Source organism: Amia ocellicauda, chromosome 13 (assembly GCF_036373705.1).
Source record: "Amia ocellicauda isolate fAmiCal2 chromosome 13, fAmiCal2.hap1, whole genome shotgun sequence".
NCBI classification, from domain to species: domain Eukaryota; kingdom Metazoa; phylum Chordata; class Actinopteri; order Amiiformes; family Amiidae; genus Amia; species Amia ocellicauda.
Window position 1 is genome coordinate 18,437,472 of NC_089862.1, and position 18,763 is coordinate 18,456,234.

The window sequence follows — 18,763 nt, forward strand, 5'->3', positions numbered from 1 at the left end:
TAATCTGATGTAAAAAAATGAAGCAAATAAATAAACAAATAAAAGGCCCACAGCACAGCATTCTTTTGAGCAAATGGTAAATGTTAAAATGAATGAGCCTGCCTCCATTCATTTTTTATTTCTGCTGTCACTGCCTGCCTTTCAAGCTGTACAAATAAAATATGCTCCATAGTATAATAAACAAGTTTAGCATATTTTATTCTTTATAATATAGTAGACCTAGGCTAAAGAGAATAAAGTTGCATGACTCATACCGTGATATTAATTTTAAGGTATTTTTGCTTAAGGTTTTCTTACAGTGGAAATCATATACTGTCCCATCCCTAGATAAGATACTTAGACAGATACTTAAACTACTGTTTCAATTATCCATTGACCTCAAATAGGTTTTAATTTTCTTTTCATGGTCCAGAAAAATTACTCCAGTTCTCAAAAACCAGACTTCATTCAGAGTATTCAATAATAGACTAATCTGAACTCTGCATCAGGAATTTGAAACAGTCAATTAATCTAGAGATATAATTCTCTTCACTCCTTGTTTTCTTATCATAGCCTTTATTTTTGACAAGCTACTGCACTTTACACCTTATATTTTCTGTGGTTGATTAACTTTATAATTCTGTAATATGAATACTTCATCTCTACAAGATGTAAGGTAACTATTTATTTTATATTTTTTATGTTTTAGCACCCAGAAAGAAGCAAAGCCTGTGTGCACCCAGTCATTAAAATAGAAAATATTGTTACAAGATTTTAAACCAGCATGTACACAATCAAATCAAAAAAAGAATGTATACATTTTAAACATTTCCCTTTTGATCTTCCCCCTTCAGGTTCCCAATCATATGTTAACAAGTTATATTTTTTATATAACAAAGATGTATTCAAGTTGTATATTGTTCGTGTATTTCAGTGCAGACTCTGTATGAATAAACACAATGTCTGATCAATATGTATTTAGCAGAGTTGGTGGTTAGTGAAGGGAGAATGGGTTTGTCCTTCACAGTGTAAAAGCATGTATTAAACATATGCTGTAACTGTAGAGAGATTGGTTAAAACAGAGAACATGTTTCCCCTGGGTGGTAATAGAGAGACTGTAATTGTAAGGAAGATGTAATTCTGCAACATTCTTTGCAAGTAATGGAGAAAATCGAATAGACCTACCAATGCATATTTAGTGCTTTAGCCTTTTTTCTCTAGTTGTATAGGCTATTATTACAATGTGAATTATCTTAATTTAGAAAGTCTTAAATAAGTCATAACCAAGCATTGGTAGTGTATTTATGCACAGTATGCATGCAAATACAATACTACTTTTAGCATTTCTTAAAGTAAAACATGTCTTAGAGTGAGAACATTAACACGAGGAGAAGGTCTTCATGGAAAATATTTGTGCTTTCCAGATAGATTGGTTTTAAAGAGTGGTCTCTCACAGCAGGAACTGTGTACTGTGTCATATATCTTTGAAAGTATGTTATCAAGTTTGACAGGCAATGCAATAATGTGTGCTTAGCTGTAAGGGTAGTGGTCTGCAGAGATGTTATTGAGTCTTAATTCAAAATCTTTATTGAAAAACTGCCACAATCACAAGAGTTAAGTTACTTTGGCAAGTCTTCAAGATGGTAGAATGTACTCTTTGTCGGATTAAGCTGTTAGTGGCATCTGAAAACTATGAGTCTCCACAAAAATTCAAAATTGAACCCTGGAACTATAACTTTGAAATATTCAACATCAATCTTGTATGTGCAGTATTCATGCAAAGATTTAGATTCGGCTGGTCAGGAAAAACATCTTAAGTTATTTGAAATGCCAAGAAATCAGTAGACTGTAGGCAGGCCATTCTCCAAGATTTATGACCTCTGAGCTTGGTTTCATACCAAGCACAATCCAGGGACTTTGAGGACATTATGACGAGATGTTCATAGATCCAAGGACAAGGTCATCTGGATTCAGCCACAGCAGCAGAATATGTACATGGTTTTTCTGGTAATGCAAAACCACCATCTGCTTCTGTGGTTTTCCAGGACATCATGACATCTGATTTCAGCTCTGGCCACCAGGGGAGACCGGGAAAGCATAATGGGATGGGGAGGAGTCATCATGGGCCACTTCACTGATCTCCACTGGCTCTAATCCTTCTGTATTTATTTAATTATTTGCAGAAGCTCTAGAGGTCCATTCTGTTACTTTCTTATAACATAGTAACTACAATATTAATCATTTGATACAGGTAATAAAAATAATAATTTAGCATTTTGTGTAACTTTTCATATATCTAAACTATGACATACCACCTTACAAGCCTATCTATCACAAGGTCTAGTGCATGCTTGAGTGCCTTATTAAATAATGTTCTCCTAAAAACAGACGACTTAAACTTAATTTAGCATATTTTTCATTAAATTAACTGTAGCTGGTGAATACATTGAAAGAAACAGCAGAGCTATTGTAATGAAAGGGCACTGGAAGGACAGGAATCCTAGCTGGATGATAGTCTGGCCACTGCTTTTATTCTTCTGCAATCCTTGCTCAGTGCATTAGGCAAAGCATGACCACAGTGCTGAAAATGTACAGGACTTCAGAGGTGATGACAGCTTCAGTGTTTGCCTCGAAGTCATCACTAAATCACAGACAGTCGCCTTGAAAATAACTGCTTAGAGATATTGGATTGTTTCAAATCAAGCTTTATGTGCAATTATCTGAACGTGAATGATAGGTCAGCTGCTTCCACATTAACAATGTATCACTTCACAAGACTGAAGGAACACACAGTTTAAAAAAGCTGCCAAAATAACAATAACAACAACCAAAACATACATATATTCTGTGGCTTCGTAGTGTCCAGGAAAAGCTGTAATAATTCCCCCAGATAATAAGCAGATAATCTTAAACAAATATACGAAGAAGGGCTATGCTTTTTTGGAATATATCTGAGGAGGTTAAAATACTCAAACCCAGTTTTTTATATTTTGTACATATGCATGCAATATAATGAGCCCCTGCAACCAATTTAAAAGAAAAACAGATACAAATTTAAACAAATACATTTGAAAAAATGTTGCAGACCTATTTGGGTTGCTTTGGTTGATTCTAGGCCTATGTTTGCAGCCAATTAGATTAGCGCTTTACTAATGAAGTTGTCAATACTTAAACAATACTTAAACAACAAGAGTTGGTTATTTTAGGTGAACAGCAGCCTTGATACTTTCGTTTTCTGTGCTCACTTTTCTTCTGTGATGAAGTGTAATTCTACCCTCACAAATGTTCCTTAGGTTGTGAGACTTTCAATAGAGAAGGTTGAAGCATTAATCGGAGTATGTTTTGTTACTGTTATGAAATGTATGTAGGTCTTAGTTTGTTCTGGTTTTACAAGTTTCAGAAAGTAAAGAACCAAATGATTGAATATAACAAACAAGGGGGGATAGTTTTCTGATTAATGGGCTTATAAAACTCAAAACTGCCACAGGGGGGAATCAAAGTAGAGACTGGGCTGGCATCACGAAGCTTTAACATTCCAGTTACAGGCAAAGGATTCCCCTATGTATGTTGGTATGCTAATTCTTTCCCAAATCTGTCCTTCTGTTCAGAGAAGACATGCAAAGAAATGCAGTATGATATTATGCCAGAGTAAGAACACCGAACAGCTGTTCATTTGTAGATAAAGATAGTAGCCCTGTGGTTGGAGTCAAATAACCTTGTCAGATCTCTACAGCAATGAGCAACGGTTGGTTCTGGGCCATTCTTATGGGATGCCAGGTGCTGGTGAAAGTGAACGCTGCTGCTCACAAGGAGCACATTTTGACAGGAACCCAGTGGAGTGTTCCAGAGGTCACATTAACTCTCAGAACATCGGCTCTTTCGGTGCATTTTAAATTCCTTCAGAGTAGAACAGTTTCTTCATAACAGTGTACAATTAGGGATTGTTATGGCCCGCAGAGCTCCTCTGAAAGAAAATAGCAGATCGGAAGTATTTCTGAACTATGGTCCATTGTCATTATAGAAACCAGTGGATGTAAAATTAAAAATGAGACAGAAACGACCATAGAGAGAAATGTATGGCATTTGTACCTTTATATAATTGACTTCTTACCAAAGTCTTTTCATTAGAAGCAACTATTATATACATCACACAAACCTGCAAAGTCTATCAATTCTCCAGGCTGAATAGAGGTATTAAACAATCCATCAATTTAAATTAACACCATTACCTTATATGTGAACTGCTGTAATACAAGGCAGACATCATCTTCTAAATGAGCCCCACTGCTTCCACAATTGCCAACAGATTTTGACATGTTTTACATACAAAGTATTTTATGAATGTCTAATTAATTTATTTTTCATTAGTGGATTTTTTTTCATGAAGTAAGTCACTTAAAACTATGAAATTAGTATAAAAATAATGACACCTTTATTTTCACCCACACACAGAGAGAAGTCTGTTCATACATTTCCCAGGGCATTTTTCTTCCCATTTTTTTATATTTGTATAGTGAACATCTGCTTCGATAAGTATTGTATTATGCAGGGAATTCATCGTGACTAAACTGTAATGTAAAGCTTCTTTTAAAGAAGAAAATAACAAAACCTCAAACAATATTATTGAGGGTGGCTTCAATGATCCATTCTGACACTGAAGAGACTGAGTTGTGCCTCCTGGTACATCATCTGCTTTTACTTCTTACTGGACAGGCTATCTATTTTCACATGAAACAATGGCTTCTAAAAACCTAGTATATACAAGCTAAAACAAGCATTTCTTTGTGTTTGAAATCTCGATGGAAAGAGGTTCTGGTACAGTCAGTGCTTTTTTTCACTCAGGCAAAAGGCAGCAAAGCCACTAAATATACAATTGCTGATTGGAAGTTTGGATGCATCACACAGAATTGCATAAGGGTACTGTTTACTGATACAGCAGTTCTGCTAAAAAAAACAAGTTTGCATGTGATTTTCAAACTCATTCCCAAGGTAGTGGGTTCACATTTTGAGTTTCTTTGGCATCAGCAACCTTGGAAAGCATTTCAGAATAATGCAGGGTGTACTAGCTGCAGCTGCTATAATCCTGTGAATTGGGCAGCTACTTTACCCTTTATGCTTATAACAACTATGCTTTCAATACTCTATTCTTACAGTATCATTGATTTAATATATAAAAACTGAGCAATGTTCAGACTGCAGCTCCAACTCTCATCTTCCTCTGAATTCACTTCTATCCAAAGACCAGGGATAACTCCATCTGGGAAGTGCCAGGACAGCATTATTTATTGTCGAGCTGTAATAGCATACCCATGTTGACTGTCAGGCAGAGAAAGGTCAAGGTGATCAAAAACTGAAGAGATCTACTTGAAGATATGCTTAGAAATAACTAAAGGAGCTTTTCTGTTGTTCTTGTGCATGTTAGTTTGAGGTGCTTGCTTTGATCTTTGACATCAGTGTATTGCTAGTGTTTGTGGCCTCTGAATACTGTACTGAAGGAGACTCTAAACTCATATCATTTTAACATTAATTAAGTTGATCATAAAATCCCTAAATTGCCCATTTGTTTCAATAATTCCACTTCTTACCACATCGGTGTGGAACCTCATGATTCCTAATCCATAGGACTGCATGCTGCTGAGAAAGAAACAGCTCTGTTTAACTGAAACACAACATGCTGCAAATACAGATGTATTGATTGTGTGTTCCATATTCTTCAATGTAATAATAGTCTTAGGACTAAATCAAAACTTTGACCTATTGATTAATAGCTAACACCCTAACACGGTTTGATTTGTATAAGTAGTAGAAAGTGGCTTCTGAAAATACATTAAAACATGACAGGATACAGGTTTTGTAGTTGAAGATTTGTGGGTAGGTCAAAGTTTTGATTTGGTCTAACCCTTCGTCTTAATACTATCAAGAAAGAAAGCAGAGCATCCTCACACCAGAAAAATAACTGTTCAATGCTGCCTTCCCTTGCTATCCCCATTGAATTTTGCAGTGCACTTAAAATCTATTATTTATATTGTCAGGCATCTTGAGCCAAAACAATAAAAACAATAATGTAAATTTAAACCTCCACTTTTCAGAAATGTTATCTTTGACAGATTTCTGTGAGGCCAAGGTAATTTTCCAGCTCTGGGGTCATTTCCCCAGCCATCAGACAAGCATCATTTTCCCCTTTCAGACACAGAGAGACAAATACATGGGTGGACTAATAGCATACCATCACAGTTAAATAGTAGGGTGGATGCCACACTCAAAATACAATACAGAAGTATTGATTCCGACCTTTGCAACCTCCCCAAGTGATTATTGTAGCTCTTTGCATACTCATTTTCCTCCAGGGCTTATTCTATATGTGCTGCTTCAGAGTGTGTATTTCTGTACACTGCTGTATTCAGTGACAAAACATCTTTTAGGCTCTTCTATTCATGTTCCATGCACAGTCTATTCATCAGATTAAGGGGAGTGAAACTTTTGCATCTCCATATTACTGGACAACATGTAATGGAAGCAGTAATGCAGATTGTTTACAAGTGTTTTGTATCTATTTTATCTCAAAACAAGGGTCTTTTAAACATGGATTTACCAACTACATAAACTATTTGCAGTACAGACAAGCTACAACAAATATACTACTTAAATACACCGATCAGCCATAACATTATGACCACCTGCCTAATATTGTGTAGGTCCCCAAACAGCCCTGACCCGTCGAGGCATGGACTCCACTAGACCTCTGAAGGTGTGTTGTGGTATCTGGCACCAAGACGTTAGCAGCAGATCCTTTAAGTCCTGTAAGTTGCGAGGTGGGGCCTCCATGGATCAGACTTGTTTGTCCAGCACATCCCACAGATGCTCGATTGAATTGAGATCTGGGGAATTTGGAGGCCAAGTCAACACCTTGAACTCATGATTCATCAGACCAGGCCACCTTCTTCCATTGCACCGTGGTCCAGTTCTGATGCTCACGTGCCCATTGTAGGCACTTTTGGCAGTGGACAGGGGTCAGCATGGGCACCCTGACTGGTCTGCGACTACACAGCCCCATACGCAACAAACTGCGATGCACTGTGTGTTCTGACACCTTTCTATCAGAACCAGCATTAACTTTTTCAGCAATTTGAGCTACAGTAGCTCGTCTGTTGGATCGGACCACACGGGCCAGCCTTCGCTCCCCACGTGCATCAGTGAGCCTTGGCCACCCATGACCCTGTCGCTGGTTCACCACTTTTCCTTCCTTGGACCACTTTTGATAGGTACTGACCACTGCAGACCGGGAACACCCAACAAGAGCTGCAGTTTTGGAGATGCTCTGACCCAGTCATCTAGCCATCACAATTTGGCCCTTGTCAAAGTCGCTCAGATCCATACACTTGCCCATTTTTCCTGCTTCTAACACATCAACTTTGAGGACAAAATGTTCACTTGCTGCCTAATATATCCCACCCACTGACAGGTGCCATGATAACAAGATTGTCAGTGTCATTCACTTCACCTGTCACTGGTCATAATGTTATGGCTGATCGGTGTATAGTATATAATATACAAGTTAAATATAATTATCCAACAGTTCCTCCTGTTACTGGGTGACTTCTGTAAGTAGTAAAGGAGGAAGTACTGAAGATGCCACCAAAAACATGTTGACTAAATACCTTTTTGGCCAGCTTGAGAAAAGGCTGAAATCCTGCTCTTATTATTATTATTATTATTATTATTATTATTATTATTATTATTATTATTATTATTATTATTATTCTTTATCATGTGGCCTACCCAAGGCAAGTTTAAAGTTGTCACAAAGAATAGCCCTAGACATTTCACTAAGATAACGAAAATGCAATACACAACCTGAGAAGCGTAATATTAACTGAAACACACAATCCTGAGTGGGTTTCCTGCAGGAAATGTGACTATAAGCATTTTAACAATATTTCTGAGAAGCTTTGCAAGATTGCTGTTGCTGTTGTTCTTGAAATTAGGCTGAAGCATTTGTCCATACATTGATAGTATCACGAGTGATGTACTGTTATTCTGTCTTTGCTGGACTAAGTGACAGTTCCTGGAAAATATGTTAAGTTCTACTGAATTCTGCAGTATAAGCTGAGCATATCCCTTCTGTGATGAGGTCTGTTCACTGCCCCCCTAGGTGGTCTCATAACAACCTGGCCTCATCTTACTGATTTCAGTTGGTGACAATCAGTATTCCACTGAACATCCTCCTGTCATACAGAGTAATTTTGATAGATATTCCTACAGTCAACCAATTTTTTTTTTCTTTTCTTAATTCTGCTACTGAATCACACATATTCAGAAAAAAATATTCCATCTATATAAAGTTCTGCGTATTCTCAAACAGCCCTTGTTTTACTGAAGCTTGGTTGATTGGCAGATTAATTGATTAATTGATTTTTGCATTTTGATTACTGGTTCTCGGTTTCGTGACCCTTTTTCCTAATGCAGTAATCCTCTGAGAGATCAGCTCAAAAGCTGTACAGAATAATAGCAAAGCTTTCCAAAGTGATAGAGTGCATTCTTGTTTAGCAACCACGGAGTTCAATTTGTCCTGCTCTCACAGGGAGTGGTTTACCCTATTATTATTGAGCCTTGAGGTTGACTGAATTGGTGGTAATTAAGTCACTTTTGGTGCAACATCTGGGTTATACTGTGATCACACATTTGCAATTCAATTAGCCTCTAATTTAATTCCTAACGTTCAATACAAAATGATAGTTTTTCAAGTAAAATTGAAATTTCTTCCAGCCATCTTAAAAATACTTAAAATGAATTAAGGTTTTCCAATTTTTTTCATGTACCATCTTGCCTTTGCACTTGTTTTAGATTCAAGTGCACAAACCTTGACTAACTGAAGAGGTTTGTTGTTAAATAACCTCTTTATGCACAGACACTTCAGCTGCAATTTGTCATTTTGGCCACTGTGATAACAGTGGACAGTATACCCTTGGGAGGCATGTCTCTCTGTTTCCAATGGAATTCTGTGTAAATTGAATAGGACAGGATTCCCCTTTTATCCATATGTTTAATTTCCAAGGAGTAGGAAACAACCCGTTTCATAAATGAGGGCAGAGGCAGTTAACTTGTTGCGTCCAAATTATTGCTGCGTCTCCTTATAAAAAATTATGTTTCTCAAGACCCTGTATCTTTAACTCATTCAAACTATCCAGACAAATTAGAAATGCTGTCTGCTTCATTCACCTATGCTATTAGTTAAAGGAGAGCTAATACAATTTGTGTAATATTTGGAAGGTTAGTGTAAGTGGGTGTAGCAGGCACTCTCCAAAATAATCCTGTTTTTTAAAGTGCTGCTTTATTCATAGCAGTCTTGACCTCCTGTGGACTCGTAATGCTCAGTGAATTGGAGTGTTGGATACTAAATGGATTTCTGTCCAGTGGATGTTGAAAAACAGCTTTTTGTGCCAACTATAATCTTGGCTGCAGGAAAAGCTGTTCCTCAACTGTGACTGTTAGTGCTGCATTCATATAATTTGCTGCTGCTGTAGGCATCCTCTGGTTCAGATAATATAATTTGGCCAAATTAAAGGCAGGGGCTGCTGGTCAATTGATGTACACACTATCTCTCACTCTGTCTGACCTGGTCACTACAGGGCTTGTGAAGACAAATGTTCTGTATATCTTTATGCAAACATAATATAATGTATAGCCCAATCAGTTGGGTCCAAGTGGAGAACAAATCCCATATGCTTATATTTTTGTATCTATATTTTAACTTAGTCTTTTTCAAAATGTCTTCCCATTGTGTTTCATCTAGGTATTTTCACCTTCTTAGAATTGATACTGAAACTTGGCTTTACACCTGACTGTGTCTTTTAGGTCAAGTGATTATGGGACCACCTACACCAAGCTGAACATCCTGCCTGGCACCACAATAGTTGTCACCAACTTTTACATCTGTCCGACCAACAAGAAAAAGGTAGGAATGACTCAAGAACGTCTTTTCCAGCCCTTTTTCAGAGATTCTGTTATTGTGCTGCTTCTGTGGCTATCAGTTCTGAAAGTATAGTTAACTACAGTTATTTTAATTTACAGTATATGTCACATACAGGTAAAAAAAAAAAAAATGTTAATTTAAAACCTGTTTACTCTGTGTGTCATATAGAGGGGGTAGGACTGGGTTACCTAAAGGAATGGTGAAACTTAATAAGGTGGTAGTGCATTGAATCCCAGCCCAAAATATCTTGGGTTAGGCAGTTCCTGGATATCTGTGAAGAAGTAGGAGCTGTCAGCTGAAAAAGAAGGGACTAAGAAAAGTATCCACAGAATGTTAATTTCCAGACATGTCTGTGGGATAATCAGGATTTGCGATTGACAGTCACTAATTGTCTGGGAATCAGTGGATAATTTCCCTATGGGGACTGTTAGAGAGATGAAAGGGCTCCATCATAAGATTGCATTTCCTTATTTCTTTTTAAGGTATCTGGCTTTGTCAAGCTTCACAGTGTCAAACTTGGAATACATTTTCAGCTGCAAATAAGCAATGATTTTAATGATTAAAAAACAGAAGTGTGGCATATATATATATATATACACACAATAATAATACTGAAATAGGAGATTGGGGCACATTCCTTTTTGTGGTCAAAAGGTTTGGCATGAGGCATGATTGACCAACATATCAAGAAAAGCATGTTAATTAAATTACTCGAGTGCAATAGATGCCCTTAAGAACATGTCTGTGGCAAGATACCAAGCCATGTGACCGTGTCTCCTAGCCTTCCCCAAGATACCACCACTGAGTCATATTGTCTAGACAGTGATGCAGTTCACAGCTTTTCCTGAGTCACGATTCAGATCGCCAGTCTATTCTAATATTAGAAGGTAAATGCACGTTTTGCCTGTGAATCAAAGGTCATTGATCTCAGACCACGATATCTGCTCACTAACGGAAAGTGATAATGACAGTATTGACGCATTCATAATTAATCAAGATGACTTAAAGATCCAAAAATTAAAAATGTACGAACTGGTTTGCCCTTTCATTGACCTTCATTGAAAAAAAAAAAAAAATGGATTGTGATAAAAAAATATATATAGAGCATGAGGAAATGCATCCTCTTGTATGCATTGGTAATTATTTCCTATTTTTTATAATCATCAGATTATTATTTTTTTGTTTTACTTCCTAGTTGTTCTAACATGTAACGGATGTTATGAATTATACCCGTCTTAAAAACTTCTAGTATCTTGTTTCCTAGTGTCAATACATTTCTACTAAATTCACTATTACTGCAGTACATTTTATAATTATTTATTTGTGGCACAGGACAACTGCAGATCAAATGAAGGCTGATTCTTAGCTCTATAAGTTTTTTTTAATGCAAAAAATGTATAATGAAATGGAGGGAGGGAGTATTCTAATGAATAATCGCAACACGCCTTGTATCTTTGTAAAATTGTATCATCATATTATCCTACTGGACAAAGTAAACTATATAAATATATTATAGGATTTATGTAAAGATAATGATATAAGCTATAGCTTATCATTAAAATGCATTAAAATGTTGACCCTTCAGGATGAATCACAAAATCACAAAATTGCCTCCTTCAGATTGTATTTTCCATATAAGTGTTATTTTTAATGTTTTTTTGTTACAATTATTCATTTTGAAAAAACACTTTAAATGGGACAGCATATTCCAACGTCTAATAAATTACTTGGCTATTGCTTCAGATTTGGAAACTTTATCATCTCTGACAAATTTCAAATTACATATTATCACTGAATAAGCACAGCATTAATGGCAACCTTTTCTTATGCCACTATGGTAATTCATGTGGAATTCTCCCATCAGTGTTTGCTTTAATGCTTTGGCAGCCTATAAATTAAGAGTATTTCTTCTAGGGAATGTTGTAAACAGAAACCTCAACTGTGAATTCGACATAATATCTGATTACAATTCTTTAAGAAGAAAGAACATAAGTTATATTGAGGATCTTGGATAGAATGCTATTTCACAGTGACTTTAATACAAATTAAATTGCAAGAAAGAATGACAGATGTATGCAGACCACATGAATATAATTGGTGTCCCATAATAATTTTATGTTCATCATTATACTCAAACTGTCTTTTAAGGTAATTCATGTTGATCATTAGTTCCCATTGATTCTAGCTCATTAAATAAATAATACAAAATATAAACAATTAGATAGTAATCAGCAGTATTTTAGATTTTAATAAATTGTTTCAATGTACTGGGAATTTACTGAGTAATATAGGATTTAGTATTTTGAATTCCATGAAAAGGATAAATCTAGATAACAACATAAAAACTGAAAGTGTTTAATCATTATGCAATAATGTTATGCTCTACAATTTCATAATCAAAAACATAATGCCACAATGAAAATGTGCCAAATCAGTTTTCTCTGTGCAGTCTCAAAAGAGCCATCTAACTTGTCTTGGAAATACTGCAGCTGCATAACTGATTTGACAATTGACATTGTCGCAATATGAAGGTATTTGGTGCATGCTATTATTATATGGTATGATGATAAAATACAAAAAACGCAGCAAAGACATTTTTTATTTTGTATGTAATCTTGTGGCCTGCTATTCCATTTGCATAACCAGTAGGCTAACCATGCCAATTTAAAATAAAGTAGAAAACCTTGAAAAATGTATTTAGATATAATTAAGAAATTGTACACTTCTGTGTTAGCAGGTTATGCAGCTAGACAGTGCTCTGTTTCTTTACATTAGCATTTTAACTTTTGAATGAATACATAAAATATCAGAATGCATCTTTTAATGTAAATACAAGTTTAAATGTCCCAGCAAGACTGCATTACATATTTAAGTTATGAAAACATTTAAAGGTCAAATTGAAAATAAATACCAGAAATGTACCTCTCGTTGACTCCAAAATAAAAACAATGGAAATCTGTGGCATATTAGTAACATGTTGTTTACCTTCATCTCAATGTCCCTGAGTATATCACTTGACTATTATGCTCTTTCATTTCAATTATTTTCTATTACTATTCTGTAGCGCTTTAATTGTATTTTTTAAATATGCAAAGTATCCATTGAGTAACCTGCATACCCACTGATCACGCCAGCTTACAAACATCACATCTGCACTGATGATTGCATTTAAACCATGTGTCTTGAGACACAATAGCTATACAAATAAATGCAGATTGACACAAAAAACACACAAAAAAAACAATATGTAAATTATTTAGATTAGCCAATAAACACAAAATGTGAATATATCACCTACAGAGTTGCATTTTTGTGGTGCTATACTGGCTTTTTGTATCCTATTTTCCTTTCATCCTGTCTTTTAAGACCTGAAGATCACCTGTCTTCACAAAAAGAAAATGGCATTAGGAAGAGACAGGCTCTATAAATCACTTTTAACCCATAGCACAGTGTTTTTCCATGTGAATCAAAGTCCATTACATTTAAAGTGGGTCTTAAATTAGCCTCAGTAAGACATCAAGAATTTCTGCTTCTTTAATATTGTGAATCTGGATGCTGAAGTTCTGCTTTACAGGCAGAGGTTTTTTATCTGTTTGTGAGAAGATTGAGCTGCTCTGAATAAACTGAATTTGGGACACAAGGAGATCCAAATACACAGTTGAGTGTCTGCTAGTGGTTATTTGGGCTTGAGGGTTCTTGAAGGTGAGTAATACTGTTTTAAACTGAATGTGAAACCATGTGGGTATCCATTGAAATGCCCACATAAAAAATAATTAAGTGTTTTGTGTTTTATCTTCAAATAGGAAAAGACATGCAACAGATAAAACACATGGTAGTTTTTGTTGGGAGAAATTATGCTTCTATCTATTACATTTAAAAGTTATGTTCAATGGATGCAAATATGTTTGAACTGAATGGGTTTTAAGGCTGTTTGGTCACTGAGAGAACAGCTATCACTTGGTCTTCTTATTCACACACAAAAAAGCAAATTACTAAATATGAGTTTAATAATATTATATCTAAACAATCCCTTTAAGCTCCAATAAGATGAGCCATTTGCTGAAACATCTTCTTCTTTTATTAGCTACTGCTTGGTAATTTATGTTTTTTGATTGGCAAGGAATCAATTGCTACATGTGCTGATAAGTGGGATTCACCATAAAAGAGAGTTTAGATTTTTGCTTCTCTCACTGGTTATTTCATTACAGTTTCTACCAAAAATCAAATATTACTGGGATCCTAATTGGTCTTGGTATTCTTCCTTGCTGACAAATTGAGGCTGAGGATTAATAACTCCAAGGATAATATCCCTCCGGTTTCTCACACTGAGGCTGATTGCGGCCCTGCAGAGCTACTGCTCTTGTTTAGATTGTCTCCTATGTGGACAAATAATATTTTGTGAACCATGAACAAAATTGAATTGTTTCCAACTCTGGTCTTGATTGTGTCCCAGACACTGTTGGAAATTAATTGGGTAGAGCTGAGCAAGGTGTCCCTTTGTGTAACTGTGTGTGCTCCCAAGCTCCTTCTCACTGCCAGATACATTCAGACATTTACTGGAACCCTTCTGTCTCTTTAAAATGTACCTGGACCTCAGAAAATGCTGTGTGGAATCAATACATTACACAACCGAACTCATCCCTGTCTTGGAAACTTTTCTTACTGTTTTTCCAGATGCTTACACAGCTGTGAGTTTGTTTGTAGGAAATTCATAACAGCTTTGAACGTTTCAGTTATATATGAACTCCAGTACATTTTGCTGGTAATTGATGCTAATACAGAAATAATATAAGCAATGCAGTGCAAATTCAAGTTGTATTTAGATTAATAGTATCTACCATTTGCACATGAATTACAGTCTTGAAGTATCAAGATCCATATCAGCAAAAACATATGTCTTAGGTTGAAGGGTTAGGGTTAAGTTTTATATAACACAGTATCAATAAACCTGTGTACACTTGTTTTAATACAGAATAATACAATAATTTATAAATGTATTTGTATTTAATCCTGGACTATAGATTAGTTTATATAACTGACTATACCAAATTTTAGACAACCTACAAGTGGTAATGTGAATGTCATTTAAATTAATCTTTAATCTTTTTGTATTTTTACTCATACAAAATCCCATAAAACAGCTGAGCAATATTTAGTGTGTTTTTTCTTGATAAATGTGAGGTATTGTTAACACAAGGTAGGCTATGAAATACAAGATTCTTCATTATTTAATTTTCTATTTTATACTAATGTTTGAAGCCTTGTTGGAAACTGTGATGTGTATCAGCAATCCCTTTATATACAATTTCATGAAGCAATGCTGGTCTTTGTCTACAGCCAGTTTACTGTGACAGGTAATAAATGTGACTTTCTATTTTCAGAGACAAAAATGCTTCACATTTTCAATTTGAGACACTTGCTGAACTGTTTAAAAATATCTCCTTTTTCCTCTTTCTAGTAAAAGAGACACAGGATCTTTCATCACCCCCACCCACCCTAATTTCCTTTCCTTAGCAATCCTCACTTTTGGTTTGATTCTTTTTTATACACTTCTGAGATCGGGCCATTTCCTGGTCTGCAGAAAAGAGAGAACTAAAAAAAAAAAAAAAAAAAAAAGTGCTTTGTCACTCTGTCCCTACTCTCCTATTCACTGCCAGTGCCTTCAAGGATATTGAACAGGACAAGAATTGGTGTCTTGTTAGAGCAAAGGGCTCCCAGAGTTGTCAAGGACCACAGATGAATTGCTGTGCTGTTGTGAACAAGGCAGACACAAGCTGTTGTGCAGAGTGCTGTGCTGGGGTCTGTTGATATTTGCTTTTTGTGGGTGTGCAGAATTGCAAATTAAGCCCCCGCTTCCAAGCCAACTACATTGTACATGCTGACCTAGTTTTGATGTCTCTTTGGACAGATTACTTCTACTACAAATTTGTTTTGATATTAAATTGTAACTAGGAACTAACTGATTGTGCCTCAGTCCTTGGGGTAGATGTCATCTATTACTGTGGTACACTTCACATGAAAAAAGTAAGCTTGGGGACTTAAAGCTTCGTTGTCCAAATGCTTGGTTGTTTGTAACGCAGGTGCCATGATAAATAAACAACACTTGCCAAGTTGAGGTGTAAATGGACATTGATGTTTAATGACAAGTTGCAAATTAAGACTGCTCTTTCATTCCATTTAAGTCTGGGGCTATAATGGAATATTGGTACTGGTGGTGGTGAATATGGTGTCGACTATGTAGGAGTTCACAGTGCAAAATGAAAATCAATTACAGCCATCACATCTGTTTCTTAAAATACAGATCCAAATAAAATATTTTATTTTTAGTTAGAGCTGTATCGTGTTCAGTTACATTCATGTATTTCTGGTTGTTATTGTTCTTTTTTGATTAGAAGATCTGAGATCACATTTCTGTGTTCATTTAATTTTGTAATGAAATATTCCCATAAGAGTTTTTTTTTTTTCTCATCTGGTTTTATAGAGGACATCCCATTCTTCCTGCACACAGCATCCTGGGATCACTATACACAACATTCTGCAAATGTTCAATATGTATTACTTACCATATTTGTTCCTTTAATAATAATACTATACTGTCCAGCAATGCTGCAGTGTGAATGTGTATTGAAGAAAACACTGTTATTTTAAAAATATTAATGCAATGAAGGAATGTGTAATTTTGAACTGCAATATATTGTTATTCAGTTTCCCTTTGTCCTTGAACCAAATGCAGCATATTTTATTTTTCACAAATAGATTTTCACAGACAAAAAAGCAAACAAGGAAGTTATGGTAGCTCTGATTAGGTCATTTAATGGAATCAAATACAAAGTTTTTAATTTGAATCACCATTATTTTGCAACACATTTCTGTGCAATGCTTTTTGTTTTATCTGTAATCTGTGGGGTCTTTAATCCCCATAAAGAAATCAGTCATTGTGAGGAACAATAATAAAGCACATAGTAAGCAATATGTTTCCATTTTTCTCATTCTCACCCATTATTGCCTAGAAGAAAAACAGCAACTCTAAGTGAAATAAATTGATCTTGACAAAAGTTCAGCTGGAGTTGCCTGCCGATGACCTAGCACCCCATATCCAATCCATTTCATCAGTATAGCACAGAGTGAAGCTGAAACAGCATTCTTTTAAACAGAGGAAGAAAATAGTTGATTGAAAAATGAAGAAGAAAAAAAATCTCCTGTGAAAGCCAGGATAAATGCAAGATAAAGAAGTGATTTATTTTATTGAGCTATCTGTAAATTTGATCTTATTCTAAGATTCAATATGTGTGTGCATATGTATGTAGCTATGTTCTGGCATTATTCTTATTCTTAGAAGAATTGCCCGAGTAAAAGTGGTTAAAGCTTTAAACAACAAACAAATTCAGGTTTCCGACTATTTACAAATAGTTTAAACACAGGTTTTACAATCAATTAACTGAAGGATATAATGAGACAACATCCTGAAACAGGGCAGAGCTCCAAGTTTCTCACTTGTCCCCAGAGGCTGTCCATAGAATAGGTCAGCCAAGCAAGTGTAGCCTAACATACATACATATAGTATCGCAGGAGGGCGCTTGCAGTCGCCACCAGCAATCAAACCCTGGCCCAACCTATGCGTACTACCCTTAGTGTGTTGACTGCTTTACAGAAGAACCCATATTTGTTTCATAGGCTGAGAATTATTTATGGAATGTCTTGGGCATTAAAAATCAAGTGTCAAAAAGGCACAGTGATTACATCTGAAAAGGCTAGCATGGTGGTGTTTGCAGTTGCTGTACCTTTAAGTACGATTGCCTTGCTTTATCAAGTGTTATCGGTATTCCTGTAGGAAGGGGATTATGTTTCAAACTCTTCATTACCTTAATGTTAATGTGGACATATACAAAACAGTGAACAAAACTGCAGCTGCAGATTAAGTGTAAGGCTTTATTCCTACTCATTAGTTTTGAACCCAGACAACAATGGCATCTAGATCAATACTGCTCTGCCAGATTCAGTGACTGCATCATTTACTTACCTCAGAGCAGGCAGGCTGATGCTAATTGTCTGATCTATATAGTCTCTGGAGCTGTGTCTCTCTGTTGTTTAGGTTATATTTTTCAGTTGGTGTTTGACACAAAGAAAAAGAGAGAAATCCAGAGCTGAGAAAAATTGATCTCCCCCCCGTATTTGCCACAGACAACAACTGAATATAAATGTAAACACACACACACACACACACACACACACACATATATATATATATATATATATATATATATATATATACATACACACACTTTATATTAAACAGTTATGTTAAAGCATGTATGTAACCATTACCCAGGTTCTCTATATACAACCTCAGGGGGAGCTCTTAGAATAATCCAAATTATAGTTCACTTGTCTAAAACAAGTATTATTCCTCAGGAATTGTATCTTCTGACACCTGTATGTGTTAACTATCTGTCACCCTCTCTATTACAAGAAGTAAACCATCTCAAGGGAATTTCTTGCATGTCAATGTTTATAAGCAACTGCACAATATGGGTAGTTCATCTCTGCCACTATTCATTTCTTTGCATTATCATTTTAACATAAAATATCTGGTGACATACAGTGGGAAGTGCAGTTCTATTGAACCATTTCCTGATACTTTACTATCCATATGCTGCTCCCACATGTTGATTCCTGTGCAAGCCTTCTGTTGACAGTCATAAATCCCAGGGACAGTCAAAGCTGAGAAAACAATTTTCAAATTCAAGTTGTCTGTTCAGATTGTGTATCGGTCTCTTGTGACATTAAGTTGTTGGAAGTTGCATTGAAAGA

At 35.7% G+C, this 18,763-nt stretch overlaps 1 protein-coding gene across 2 annotated transcripts in view; it reads left to right on the top strand.

Moving 5' to 3' along the window:
• Positions 1-18,763, top strand: part of sorcs2 (sortilin-related VPS10 domain containing receptor 2) — a 262,530-nt gene that overhangs the window by 128,777 nt on the left and 114,990 nt on the right. For both annotated transcript variants that reach the window (XM_066720074.1, XM_066720075.1), the window contains exon 3: positions 9,835-9,934. In XM_066720074.1, coding sequence (XP_066576171.1) covers positions 9,835-9,934 — 100 coding nt within the window. The remainder of the gene's footprint in view (positions 1-9,834; positions 9,935-18,763) is intronic.